At 44.9% G+C, this 14350-nt stretch overlaps 2 protein-coding genes across 4 annotated transcripts; one reads left to right on the forward strand and one right to left on the reverse strand.

Moving 5' to 3' along the window:
* Positions 1-2660: 2660 nt before the first annotated feature.
* On the reverse strand, positions 2661-3666 carry l(1)10Bb (BUD31-like protein). The gene is made up of 2 exons (XM_018017553.2): positions 3452-3666; positions 2661-3322 (listed from the first exon to the last, which is right to left on the reverse strand). The coding sequence occupies exons 1-2, from the start codon at positions 3543-3545 to the stop codon at positions 2982-2984; spliced, it is 435 nt and encodes a 144-aa protein (XP_017873042.1). The 5' UTR covers positions 3546-3666; the 3' UTR covers positions 2661-2981.
* Positions 3667-4181: 515 nt separating this feature from the next.
* On the forward strand, positions 4182-14218 carry Gapvd1 (GTPase activating protein and VPS9 domains 1). Of its 3 annotated transcripts, XM_089475961.1 has the most exons (8): positions 4182-4402; positions 6360-6605; positions 6999-7158; positions 7246-7392; positions 8575-12380; positions 12485-13321; positions 13382-13478; positions 13550-14218. In XM_089475961.1, the coding sequence occupies exons 3-8, from the start codon at positions 7012-7014 to the stop codon at positions 13688-13690; spliced, it is 5175 nt and encodes a 1724-aa protein (XP_089332087.1). In that variant the 5' UTR covers positions 4182-4402; positions 6360-6605; positions 6999-7011; the 3' UTR covers positions 13691-14218. The 3 variants fall into 3 exon arrangements, with proteins under 3 accessions (XP_089332087.1, XP_017872238.2, XP_089332086.1); XM_018016749.2 differs by lacking the exon at positions 6360-6605; XM_089475960.1 differs by lacking the exons at positions 4182-4402; positions 6360-6605 and adding an exon at positions 4424-4738.
* The last annotated feature ends 132 nt before the right edge of the window (positions 14219-14350 follow it).

Consider the following 14350-nt stretch of genomic DNA (forward strand, 5'->3'; position numbering starts at 1 on the left):
AGGCCAAAAATAATTATCCCAAAGCCCTGTCAGCAGCAGACACAAAAAAAAAAAAAAATATTTTGAAGCTGTATTATAATACAAAATATGATGATAGAAAATGCGGTTCTATTTCCAGTTGGCTGCCAAAAGAGATAGAAAAAACAAGTAAGAAAACTCTAGTCGAGAGTGCTCGACTAGATACTACCCTGAACCCAACAAATAAAAATGCTCATTTAGTATGGCTGAAATTTCAATTTCGATGTATTTAAAAATATAAATAAAATACCAAACTCATTTAATAAAATATAAAAATATTTTGAAACAATTAAAAAAAATTAACATCAGTTGCATCGATCGGGATTCGAACCGCGACTCCTCGATCGAGCGTCATGCTGCTAACACACTAGGCCACCTCACTCCTGCTAGTGGCGCTGGCAAAACTCAAATAGATTCACTGCTGCAGCGCCATCTACCAAAACTAAACGAAACTAACTGCTGATGTGATTCTAAGAATCTGCTAGAATAACCAAACTATTAAAAACGCACATAAAGTATAGTTAAAATTTCAATTTCGGTGTATTTAAAAATATAAATTAAATAGAAAACGTATTTATAAAAATATAAAAATATTTTGAAACAATTAAAAAAAATTAACATCAGTGTTGCACCGATCGGGATTCGAACCGCGACTTTTTGATCGAGCGTCATGCATCTAACACACTAGGCCACCCCATTCCTGCTGGTGGCGCTGGCAAAACTCAAATAGATTCACTGCTGCTGCGCCACCTACCAAAACTAAACGAAACTAACAGCTGATGTGATTAAACGAATGTTTTTGTTGTAGCTGCTGCACGTGCGTTTGTTAATTGGCGAAATATTTGATTATTTTTTATTAATTTTTGACTGAACGGAATTTAATGAAACTTTCAGCATATGATCTACATATTATATTAAATATTTGAGAAATTTAAAAAAAGAAAAATCATTCACAATTAGCTATAGAGGCATCTGATTTGAACTTGAATGTTTTTACTCGATAAAAACATAACGGGATGATTTATCGAATTTTAAAAGCAAACTCGACGTCCGCGCTGTATATACGGTCATTTTAAAAAAAAATTCAAGTCTCTAGCTCTTATATCTTCGGAAATCGACGCGTTCAAACATACGGACAGACGGACAGACGGACAGACGGACGGACGGACAGACGGACAGACGGACAGACAGACAGACGGACAGGGCCAAATCGACTCAGCTCGTCGCCCTGATCAAGAATATATATACTTTGTGGGGTCTGCCACGCCTCCTTCTCCCTGTTACATACATTTCAACAAAACCATTATACCCTGATTTCCCATTTTCAATGGGTTCAGGGTATAAAAAGAGAAAGAGAGAGTGAGTGGGGGTGGGAGAGAGAGAAAAAACTGGTCATAAGTATAATTAAAAAGCCATTTATAATCATTTTGTCGAATTGTGACCCAGTCAAAGCAGCACAGGGGCCACACCACGCCCCCCTCCACCCACCAAGCAGTGGCCGACACTTGAAGGCGAGTCCAGTCCACTTCAGTCAAGTCCAGGTCCCCATAAATACGCACATAAAGCGACAGTTCGCCGGCTGCCTCAAACCCAGCTTCACATTGTAAAGCCGAAGCCCCCAATGCCAATGCCATTGAGTTTGAATTATGTCAGCGCAGTAATAAATTGCTCAGGGCATTAAATTAAAATATACGATACGTGTGTGTATGCGTGTGTGTGGGTGTGGGTGTGCGTGTGGACTTGAGCGACACACACACACACTGACTGGCAGCAATGGACGCCCACCCAATAGGATTTGTGGCGAGAATTTACTACAAAATGGCAAAACATGTTTTGCACACACACACACATACACATGCATATATAAATCTATATACATAGTGTGTGTATGGAAATAAAATAGGATTTTGAGGCATTCATTTGAGCCTTGACAACTCTTCTTATTCATTCTTCTTTCGGAGTTTTACGCTTAGCGCCGTGGGCGACATGGCCATCATCAAGGTGAGCGCCTGTGCACAAAGCTCTACAATATTTCAATATACGATATAGATAAATTAAGTATCTCTGTTTGAGCTGCAAATATCATGTGGAGAAGAAAGATATCGTTTGTTTTCAGTTAAACTATTTATAGAGGTGCTTGAACAATTCGTTTTATAGGGCTTAAGGCCATAAATGCTTTACCTTGAACGGGGTATTTTAGCAAATTGAAATTCAGGTGTGAAATTACTTTCTTTTCATTTTTAAATTCATGTTCTTAGTTTATGTTTACTTTTCATTTATATCTATTAAATTATTATTTTTGTAAATTTATTATTATTTTTATTTTATTTTTATGTACTTTATTATTATTTATTTTATTTTATTTTTTATTTTTTAGTTAGCTTTACTCTAGAAGACCAGCATATTCAGTACAAGATATCATCTAGTTAAGCATTGCCCATGAGAGAGCACTCTATTGCATATATTCCCGCAAAGTTTGATATGAAATCGATATCAGGCCTGAGACCATCAGATCTTAATTCAATAAAAACAATTTGAATTTATAGCTGGTCAGGATAGTTTCTAGTATAGCGAAAACAGTTTTAGCTCAAACGTCTGCAACTCTGGAATTCGTACAAATATAAAACCACTTGACTTATAAATTGTTTTTGCAATTGTAGATATTTTTTGTATTCTATTAAATACTTATGGACTAGTTCACAAAATACATATATAAAACAGTATATAATTTATATATTGCATACAAAGTGACTAAACAATTGTCATTGTACCATACGATTCTGTTACATTTTGGTAAGATCTTTGCGGAATTGGCGATCGAACAATGCGAACTATTTACATAGAAACTGAAGTTTCGATCAAGTCAGCAAAAAAAAAATTTGTTAATTATTATAATTAATAATTATTATTATATTATTAACTATTTTTGTCCTAATTGTGTATAAAAAATTCTAGCTAAGGGCTTAGCCGGAGCAGCCACGGCAACCACAATGGACGCACTCTACGATGCGACCCTCCTCGAGCTTGGACTTGGGCACGCGGCAAATGCAGTTGGTGCCGAAGTTGGTGTCGCGTGTCTGGATGCAGCGCAAGCAGCATAGATTTTCGTAGCCAGACTTCTTCCATTTGGCTATCAAATTGATGTCGGCGATCTTCTCCTTCAGGCAGTAGTCGTACAGCTCACGGCTGATGGCCTTGCGGCGATAGAACAAGTCGTATATGTAGCGCGTCTTCTGGTGATGGATCTTAAAGATGGGCCACAGCGACTCTGTGATGCGCTTGCCTTCATGTGGCTCAGTCTCAGCTGTAAGTAGACAAAACTCAATTTTAGTAGCAAACATACATACTTGCATACACACACATATATATATATGTATTTATATATCTCTGTATATGTGCAGTACATGAGGCGGCATTTAGCCTTTGTGCATACCTTCGCGCATTTTTTGTTCCAGTTCCTCCAGTGTCGGTTCGATAAGCTCCCAGCCATCTGGTGGTGGTTTGCGGCTGCGGCGTACTTTAGGCATGATATTTTTCTATATATTCTTTTCTAAATATGCTTCAGGAACAAATTTCACAATATGACAGCAAACTAAAATAAAGCGCAAACAGCTGTCGAATGCTAGAATCGTATAGTGTTACAAAACACTCGTATTACAAGCATACACAGCACTGTCGGATCTGCTATCGATTTGACTATTTGCCCGCTAATTTCGCCGTTTGGAAAGTACTGGGAAGAATTTGAAATGGAGGTTGCAGGGAGCTATATTGCAAGAATAAATGTCTCTATTTTTAACTTCGATAGCCTAATTTCAAATCAAATTTCTACAAAAATAAAATATTGCACATTTAACAATCAATAGGTGAACGTTATCGATGCATTTTTTTCATCGAAATAGACTGGTAAATATTTGAATATTCGAATGGAAGGCAATAAATTACTTATATCAACCAAATAGAGAATTTATAAGTATTAAATTCAGAAATTCTACATGAATATAATAAAAATAAAAACAAAATATCAATAATAATAATATAATAATAATAGAGCTTCTTTGAATTGCTGCTATGGTTGTTTTAAGCCGTGGAGATCTGGTAGCACTGGTTGCAAAAGGCAGACAGGCCGCACAGATAGTTGTTCAAATATATCGATAACAGGTTGCAGTTTATTTTCCACTTCAGTGTATATGTAATCGTAGAAGTAATGAGTTGATTGTTTTTGTTATTTCTATTTGGCCGTCGCGTGTGGTTGATATTTAACTAATTTTGTTGTTGTTTTTTTTATTATTGTTAAATATATATTTAGTCCTATATTGCAATTATCAATTGCTAAGACAGTCAACGAATACATCAATTAAACAAATCCAATACAGCAAATCCAAAAGTAAGCAGAGCCCAAACCAACAGACGCAGTCGAAAAGATATCAGTCTGTTTCGTTGGATGTGTGTGTTGTGTGCATGCGAATGTAAATGTGAATGTGCAGCAGCAGCAACCCACAGTGAAGCGTTTGGCAAACTTACCCACACAACTTCAGCGCAGCTTCACACGCGCTATAAAACAGTTGTATTGCTGACTGCGGAGGCGTCCACTTCGTTTTGTCTTTTGTGTGTTTCGTGTGTATTGTGACAATAAATGATAAATGACTAGCTAATTACATGGGCAAATAACCATACCTAAGAACTACTGTTGTGTATGAGTGTGTCTGCGCCTAACTTTAAAGTAAGACAATTTTATGCGTTATACTACATACATACATACATGTATGTGTATGTGTGTACATGCGTGTGCTTTATTATTGGTTTGTTATGACGCAGTTGTCCCTCTCACTCTCTTTGCTCGTATTTGTTGTAAAGCGTCACTTTCATTCATAAGTCCGTTGGCTTTCTTTACGGCAATACAGAAGACATTAACAGCAGCAGTAGCGCCCGCAGCAGCAGCAGCGCCAACAATAACAACAATTACAACAACAAAGAAGCACTTGGCCTTCGCCTAATGCGTGCTCTCACTGCTTTCTCGCTCGCTCACTTGCTCGCCTATTCTCGCTGTTTCCTCTTTGCTGTTGCTCTCCCTTTGCCCATCCAATAGCGATTGCTATTGCATTTCCATTCATTTGGCGATTGGCGCGTACGCTTTGATTGTCATTCGCGTTCGTTGTATTCAGTGCATGGTACGTAAAATAACAAATTTAAGCACACACATACACATGCACATGTGAATGTGTGTATGTTGTGTATTTATATGTGTGTGCACAAAGAGAGATCGCCACCCCCAATCTGCTGGCACATTTAAACGCCCCCTTTACGGGGTGTCTGTGTCGCTGTGTGTGTGGGTGTGTATGAGTGTGTGAGTGTATGTATGTGTGTGTAATGAGCGCACTAAATCTGTATTGTTTGGTTTTTGTTTTCACATTCCTTTAATTTTGCCATTTTGCGCAAAATATATGTTACATATATTTATACATACATATTTGTACGTATGTACATATTGTTATACACCCATACACTGTTATATTTACATATGTATTGATAAAACAGTTTCAATTGCAGCCCAGTCATTGTTTTGCCGGTTACCTGCAAATTGGTCATAGCGTTTATCTAATTTGTTAGGCGTGTAAAGCTTCGCTAAGACTTGGAAGTCAACGAAACTTGCGCTCTGATATCGATAAGATAGTCTACAAGTCGACAAAAATCACATACAAACGAAACTAATATTCAGGTCCAGTTTGCCAATATAAATTCGGACACTTTTACAGGCAGTCCAAAAATTCGCTATAACTTAAGAGATGTACTACATATATTATATAATGCTTTTGACTAATGATTGCATGATAAATTGCCATTAATGATCTTTTTCCTGTATACCAAATGTTAAATCAGTTCCAAAATGTCAAAGCTCTTCAGACCGAATCGCATTAATAGAGCATACATATATTTATATACACATACATATCTACTGCTTTACATAACATGGAGGCGATCCAAACACTTTCCCAGATAATGATAATAATCGCAATATGTGAGCATTTTCACATATTCGTCACGAGTTCCGTTTACTTTGTGTGATCGACTCAGGTTCCCAGAGAACAATATTTATGGCCCAATTATTTGCTCATGAAAACATTGTAATATATGTATATACATACATATATATCTCCTTCTGTCTCTCTCTCTCTCTTTCTCTCTGTGATGGCAAAATATATTTGTTTATTTTTAGACACTCCATTATATGCCCCAAATTCACAATTTCATTTTTCACTCCCAGAGATCTGTATATACATAGATGTTTAATTTTTAAGCTAGGAATCATTATACATATATCTGAAATCTTGTATGTTTAACAGATTTGTAATTTGCAAGTGGAATTTTGGACTCGTCGTCAAATTCAGGAAAGAAAAAAAAAAATTAAAAAAAAAAAAAAACAAAAAAACAAAAAACAGGTTGATAAGCTCAGGCAATAGCTCATTTCAGTAACGCTTTGCATGAGCTGATGCTGTTCAGCTACATTAGTTTGATTGCATATGTATATGAATATGTATATGTGTGTGTATTATTTCACATACATATACCAGCTGTACTATAAGATAAATGTAAGTGAATCCGTCAGTCCATTGGCATCACAAATGCGCGCTAATTGCCATACAAATAGTTTTCCAATTGGATATCAGAGAAAGTTGTGATACAATAAGATATCAACTATAAATAAATATATACATATAATATATAATCCAATATGTATTAAATGTCCAGTCATGCAATTTAAGAGATCAAAGAGAATTTAATTCCCAAGAAAATCTTTGGTGTATTAAAATTTGAATTTGAATTTGATTTTAAAATAAAGTATTATAAAATAAAATATAGTAGTAAATGGAATTCAAATTAAATATAATTATAAATATATATATATATTATATATTATAAATATATAAATATAATATAATTTAATCAAATTAAATATAATTCAAATTCTTTCGACTCCACAGCAAGGGCCTCACCATGGAGCCCACAGCTGGCGGCAATCTGTTGGAGATCATGGATCTGGCACGGACCCTGCGGCAGGAACAGCTCTTCATACAGCATGAACAGGCGGCGTTTGCACAGCTCACGTCAGCCTTGGAGACGAATGCGACGACAATAACCGAGGTGCGCACCCATATTTGTTTATCAAGAATGTCACGTCTCATTGTTGCTTCACCTTAATGATCTATATCCATTTTGATCTCTGTTCAGCTGGCGTACATCTGTGCCCAACAAAGACAGAACCTGCACGATCTGCTGCTCGCCAGAACGGATCATGATCCGTTCCTCTGCTGCCGACGTGCGAGCACCTACGACAATCCGAAATTCGTGGACGCCAAGAAGGTGTTGCCCTACGAGGTGTGTAACAATTAAATATGGTAGAGGGAGAGAGAAAAAGGGGGAGCTGACATTGACAGAAGTCAGTATGAACACGATGTATACATGGCGTATAGGGTGTATATCCATGCATATCAGCTGGCTCTGGACTGCCCAGACAACAAAGAACATCCCATGTAAATGGAGGAAATATTGGTTTGTTTCGCTCTGATACAGTTACAGCGTAGCTGCTTGCTTTATGCGTAGTTAGTTACATGCAGGAAACTTTTTAGCTCAAATGGAAGTCGGTAACTCTAAGTCGTAAATTGTAAATATAATCGTAAATTTGTAATGGCTATCAGCAACTGTATCGTAGGCGACTATATTATAGGCTATGCCAGTCAAATTCCAGTTGCGACTGGCTTTATGATATTACAGTTTATAATAGATTAGAAGCGGGCGAAGTGAATCCATATAGTACATAATTTTGATCAGGATAACCAGCGGAGTCGATTTAAGCAGCAGCGAGTGAAGATAGAACAGCTCGGCGTATTTCTTAGTCAGACACTTTCGACCAGACTTGTTGGCATTTGCCATATATGTATCGCTGATTAGCTTTGATATGTCCATAGAGTTGGCATCGTATACGATTATACGATACCATTGCAGGCATATAGCGCTACATCGTTAGATTGTGTGTACTCAACTGGCAACTATTATATTATATTATCCAAGTTACATAGTTCAGCTATTATCAGCTGATTAGTTAGACAGACTTTAATATATAAACATGATATGTCTTCTGATACCCTCAACAATTGCTCGCTTATACCGTTTATTTAAACAAAGCTCAAAATTGATTCTTATCGATATCAAAGAGATAGGAACATGGAAATACGTATATAAGTATATACATACATATATCGATATAGTTTATCATCTAGACTAAAAATACAACTAGGAGCGTTTTTCTGTTTTACACATTTGAATATTTTAGAATGGAAATAAATTAGCAAAAAATTGTCTTAAAATTAAATTTAATTAGGAATATTTATTTAGATATATTTAAATATAGAAATATATGAGCTTATATTTTCCTTAAATTTAATTTACGTATAAACATCTGTTAGACAAGGAGTTCTACTATAAATACATAAACAGAAATTTTTCTGAAATTCTCGACAATGAATATTAATGTTTTTTGTTTCGATTGAACGATTCCAGCACGCTCTTGCATATGAGGATCTGTTCAACTACTTGTACAATACGCCGTATTTGCTGGCCCTGTCGCTGGCCACGGCGGATCGCTTGTCGCTGCTGGCGCCGGCGCAGCTGGGGCAGATCGTCCACACGATCGCAACGGGCCTCTACGGCAACGCGATCAACACTAAGGATGTGGAGCTGCTGCTGAAGCTGCTGCGCGAGCTGATCGAGCTGCAGCTGCTGAACAGCGAGCAGCCGCGTCGCCTGCTGCGCACCAATGGCAGCGCCTTTGCGAGGCTCTATCATCGACTCGTTGAGTCCCTCTTCTCCGCTCGAATCTTTCTGACGTCGGCGCTGCACGAGCCGCTCATGGCGGTGCTCAGCGAGCACGATGTGCTGCTCGACGTCGACCCGCACAAGCTGCTGCAGAGCTTTTCGGCACGGGAGCGACAGCGGCGCTTCGGCGAGGACGACACCAGCTCCGAGTACCAGCGGAATGTGGCGCGCTTTCACGCCGAGACGCTGGGCAAGCTGCATGCGCATGCGCAGAGCTTCGTGCGCAGCCTGCAGCAGAGCTGGGCCTTGTTTCCCAGCTCGCTGCGCTGGCTGCTGCAGACGCTCGGGCAGCAGCTGCGGCAGACGCAGCGCCACAGCGACCACGAGATACGCCAGCTGCTCACCGACCTGGTCTTCACCCACTTCATTTGCCCGGCCATCGTCAGCGCCGATCTGCAGGGCATCATCGACGTCAACGTGGGCGAGCAGATGCGCCACAATCTCAATCAGATTGTCCAGCTGCTGCAGCGCATGGCGCTCAGCGACGAGGCCAGCGAGCTGACCCAGCTGATGGAGCTGCTGCTGCTGGGCCAGACCGGCGAGGATGTGGTGGCCATTCTGCCCCAGCAGAGCGACTTCGATCGCGCCCAGTTGGCCATCAATCAGCGCGAGCTGCAGCAGTTCGCCGACTTCTTTCGCCTGCTGGCCGCGCGCGACGAGTACGATGTGTCCGCCGAGGAGCGGCAGCGACTGCAGCGCATCCTCTCGCGCATACCCAAGCCGGAGGGCGACCGACCGGCAGCAGCGTCCATGGCCCCGCCCGAATCGGTGTCGCCCGAGAAGAATGGCAAGCGCCCGAACAAGGGACTCTTGCGGCTGGGCAAGGCGACGAAGAAGAAGCTGGCCAAGGGCATGAGTTTTACCACCAACACCAACACCACCACCAACAATAACAACAACAACAACAACAACGCCACCAGCAGCAGCAACCACAACAACAACCACAACCACAACAGCAACAGCAGCAGCAACAATCCCTTGAGTGACTTGAGCAATGGCAGCTCGGCCAATGGGCACAATGGCGACCTGGAGCAGTGCTCCTCCTCGCATAGCGGCAGCAACACCAGCCTCAGCTCCTGCGGCGGTGCCAGCAATGGAGCGGCTGTGGCAACTGCTTCAGCTGGGCCAGATGCAGACACCCCAGTGGAGGGGGATGAGCAGGTGCTGATGTTTAGCATTTACAATGCGGCGTCCAAGAACAAACTGAAGCCGCTCACCGAGGAGGACCTGCTGAAGATGAACTGCATCGGGCAGGACATTGCGCCCGTGACTGTGGCGGCGGCAGCCGCGTCCTCCAATGCGGACGATGTCAGCAGCTTGGATGCGATGCGGCGGCCCCATGACGACGCCTCGATTGGCAACTCGGATAACCTGGAGGCGATCAGCGAGGCGGCCCACTCGGCCAATCATTCGGTGGTCAGCTCCCTGGACCTGGAGGAGCAGCAGGAGCGCGATGCGCACGACGTCGAAAACGATGACAATCTGTCGGACATGGTGTCCGCCAATGTGTCCGGCCGTGGCACGCCCAACATCAGTGGCCGCGACACGCCCTCGTCCCAGGTGACGGATGGCGATGGCGCCGGCGGCGACTTGACCCACCATGCGGCCCGGCCCACGCCGCAGATGCAGAAGATGCTGCTGTCCAAGGCGCGCTCGGACATCGTGGACAAGTTCTGCAAATTCGAGCTGAAGAAATTCGAGGGCGACGAGAACGTGAGCATCATCTCGGACACCTGGTCGACGGATGTGCTGGCCAGCGATTCGGAGACGACGCTGGACGCCAGCAGCGAGCAGCAGCGGGAGCGCGACCGGGACAGGGAGCGGGAGCGCAACTTTGCCACGCCCCTGATACCGTCCGCTGTGGTGCTGCCCGGCGACAACAACAACTTCGTGGTGGAGGCGCTCGCCCGAGCAGCGGCTCCATCGCTGGACGCCTCGGATCAGCGCTCGGAGTCCAATTGGAGCACAGATGTGCTGGCCAGTGACTCCGAGAAGCTGGCCGAGATCGATACGGACGACAATGCCAGCATAACCGCCAAATCCGACATTGTGGCGCCCATGGTGCCAGCCGTTGTGCTGGACGACGGGGAACAGACGCCGGGCAGCAGCGGCGACGGCGACGGCGATGCAGATGCGGATGCGGATGCCGATGGCAATGGGAATGCCAGTGCCAGCGAGCGCAGCCAGGAGGACTCGGCCTTCTTCGACGCCGTGAACTCGTACGAGGATGCGCATCTCTATCAGTTAGCCTCCTCGCTGGCTCGCAGCTCGGTGCGCACCAGCTACCATGGCCTGGGCAGCGACAGCGGCGACAGCAGCTTCCAGCAGCAGTACAAGTGCAGCGGCGCGGAGGGCCGCAAGAGCACGCCGCTCATGGGCATCGCCTGCATGCGCCGGCAGACGTCGGCGGAGAGCAGCATTTCCAATCAGAGCCTCAACCTGGAGGAGCCGACCACGACCAGCCAGGCTCAGCAGCAGCAGCAGCCGCAGCATCACCATCATCATCACCACCATCACCATCATCATCATCACCACAAGAAGAAGAAGCAGCAGCAGCAGCAGCAGCAGCAGCTGATGGGCGCCAACGATCACCATGACCTGATCGACTTTAGCGACTACAGCGAGGACAAGGAGGAGCCGCCGGGCCTGGTGCAGCAGCTGATGGACAAGTTTGGCATCGAGCAGCAGATGCGCAGCGGTGTCCAGCATCGTCGCATTTCCATGGAGCAGCGCACGGCCAGCGAGGATGGGCGACGCAACGGCATCCTGGCCGGCGGCAGTGAGCGCCGCCATCAGAGTCTCAATTACGAGAACCACGAGATCATGCTGCACGCCCTGCTGTCCCTCAAGCCCAAGACGGACGACGATAAGCAGCAGGAGCTGCAGCTGCTCTGTGCCCAGGCGCAGCAGCTGCAGCTGTACGATGATCAACCCGCCGCCACAACAGGAGCAGCAGCAGCAGCAGCAGCAGCAGCAGCAGCAGGAGGAGCAGGTGCAGGAGCAGAAGCAGCCGTCACTGCTCCTGCTACTGCTGCAGCTGGCGCACAAGGCAAGCCCAGCAAGGCCACCGGCGCCATACCAAAGAGCATCAGCTTCGATGCCAGCGCGGACAAGGACAAGCATCGAGCGCAGCGGGATCAGCGCGACCAGAGCGCCGGCATTCTCAACAAGCTGCGGCAGGGCATCTTCAAGAATCGGCGCAGCAACAGCAGCAAGGCTGCGTCGGCGTCGGCGTCGATGTCGACGTCGGTGGCCAACCAGCGCTGCATCATTAGCAACCACAGCAGCGGCCTGAGCGATCCGAACCGCGGCGTCAGCTTCGATCGCAACGCCGCCTGCGTCAGCTTCGGCGCCCACTTCTGTGATAGCAGCGAGGACATTCTGGCCAAGTACAGGCGCAAGGTCAGCAGCTCCAGCGAGGCAACCAATTCCGATTCCACGGGCAATGGCCACGGTCTGCCCCAGCCGCATGGCCAGGCCATCAATGGCGGGTATGTAGCAGCAGCTGCTATCTCTGTCTATTGCATCTAATACATGTCTCCCTCTCTCTCTCTCTCTCTCTCTCTCTATCTTCCTCTGTCTCTTTCGTGTGCAGGCAACTACCTGGCGTGGTGTTCAGCAGCGTCAAGCAGAAGCTGCGCACGGTTCTCTCAAAGACAGACCTGCACAGCGGCGACTTCCGTCAGACGACGCTGCGGCAGCTGGACGCGACGCCGCTGCAGCTGTATCTGCAGATCCAGCTGGCGCAGTGCACGAGCCTGCAGCGCCTGCCGCAGATATCCCATGTGGCGGAGGCGCTGCGCTGTTTGGCGCAGCTGGAGCGGCCGCAGCATGGCCAGCTGCTGCTGGAGCTGCAGCACGATCTGCAGCGCAGGCAGAGCTATCTGCAGTACCTGCTCGTGCATCGCCAGCAGCTGTTGCTGCGCTCCGAGCAGCTGGAGCAACTGGAGGAGCGGCTGCGCGGCGAGGCGCGCAGCTGCCAGCGCTGTCTGCTGCAATCGCTAGTCCGTCTCTATTTGGGTCGTCAGCAGGCCAAGCTGCAGACCTTCCAGACCGAGTTCGCCCAGCTGAGCGTCAGCGACGAGCGGCTGGAGCTGATCGAGGAGTTTATCGAAACTCTGCTGCAGGAGCTGGCCGACAGCGGGCTGCAGGACGACTGGCAGCGGGAGGCGGCACGCGTGGCCATCGAGCGACTGTTGCTGGAGCAGATGTACGAGCAGGTGATGTTCCCCAACGAGGACGCCGACGTCTCCAGGGACGGCGTGCTGGCGGCGCACATTGGCAAGCTGCAGCGCTTTGTCCATCCGGCGCATCCAGCCCTCTGCATTGCCCAGGAGTTCCTGGGCGAGGCGCCCTGGACGTTCGCCCAGCAGCAGCTGTGCTACATGGCCGCCTACAAGACGCCGCGCGAGAAGCTCAACTGCATCATCAAGTAGGTGTTGCCTAGTATATCAAGTGTTCCATGTATTGACATTGACAACTCCTTTCGCAGCTGCATCTCCAGCATCATGAGCCTCTTGCGCATGTCCAGTCCCCGTGTGCCAGCCGCCGACGATATCTTGCCCGTGCTCATCTACGTTGTCATCATGGTAAGCGTCGCAAGAGCTACTCCAGCTGCCACTTGAATACTCAAATGATGTATTTCTATATTTCCTGCCAGGCTAATCCCCCGTATCTGCTCTCCACCGTGGAATACATCAGTTGCTTTCTGGGCAAGAAGCTGTACGGCGAGGATGAGTTCTACTGGACGCTGTTTGGCTCCGTTGTTAAGTTCATCAAGACTATGGACTATTTGGACTAGGTTGTTATAAATATATATATATATATGTATATTCAGATATTTGTTAAGCTAAAAGTATTGGAGTTGAGTTATGTATGTTTCTCTGTTCTTAACTTGGTGTCCAGTAAGCGATTGATATACATATATAAATGTCTCTACTCTCTCTATAATGTAAAAATCATTTGAATACTTCACATAGTTGCTGATATGTACATATGCATATATATTCATATATGTATTCATGTTTAACATTGTTATTAATATTCAAATCCAAGATGGCTAAATAATCGCGGCAGCTGCTCAATAAATTGAAATTCCCCCCCTATGGCCGCCTAATATATTTGTATACCCGTACATACTTAGTAGGTACCTTAGTACACACACACACACATATATATATATAAATAAATACATATACTTAGCTACAAACATATATATATATATATATATATACTTATATATATATAAACATGCACGTAACATGAAAATCAACTTAATATTCCTTATTGTGTAACACAAAATAAAATATGTAAAAACTATGAAATAGAATTTTTGCATTGAAGATTTTCTTATCGATAGTTTAAGATAATTTTTTGAAATTTTACTCTCCCTAGACTTGGGGTTTATTTGACATAATGTATTATATGGATTACTACAATATATATGTGATATAGTATAGCT

This window comes from Drosophila arizonae, chromosome X (genome assembly GCF_054131065.1).
Source record: "Drosophila arizonae isolate 15081-1271.41 chromosome X, UAZ_ARI_1.0, whole genome shotgun sequence".
In the NCBI taxonomy this organism is placed as follows: Eukaryota; Metazoa; Arthropoda; class Insecta; order Diptera; family Drosophilidae; genus Drosophila; species Drosophila arizonae.

What these genes read in the sequence shown, in the direction of transcription:
- Gapvd1 (XM_089475961.1), top strand. Translation starts at nt 7,012, where the DNA reads ATGGAGCCCACAGCTGGCGGCAATCTGTTGGAGATCATGGATCTGGCA. An exon ending in ATGCGACGACAATAACCGAG is followed by an intron (nt 7,159 to 7,245) that starts GTGCGCACCCAT and finishes ATCTCTGTTCAG; the next exon opens with CTGGCGTACATCTGTGCCCA. An exon ending in AAGCTCAACTGCATCATCAA is followed by an intron (nt 13,322 to 13,381) that starts GTAGGTGTTGCC and finishes CTCCTTTCGCAG; the next exon opens with CTGCATCTCCAGCATCATGA.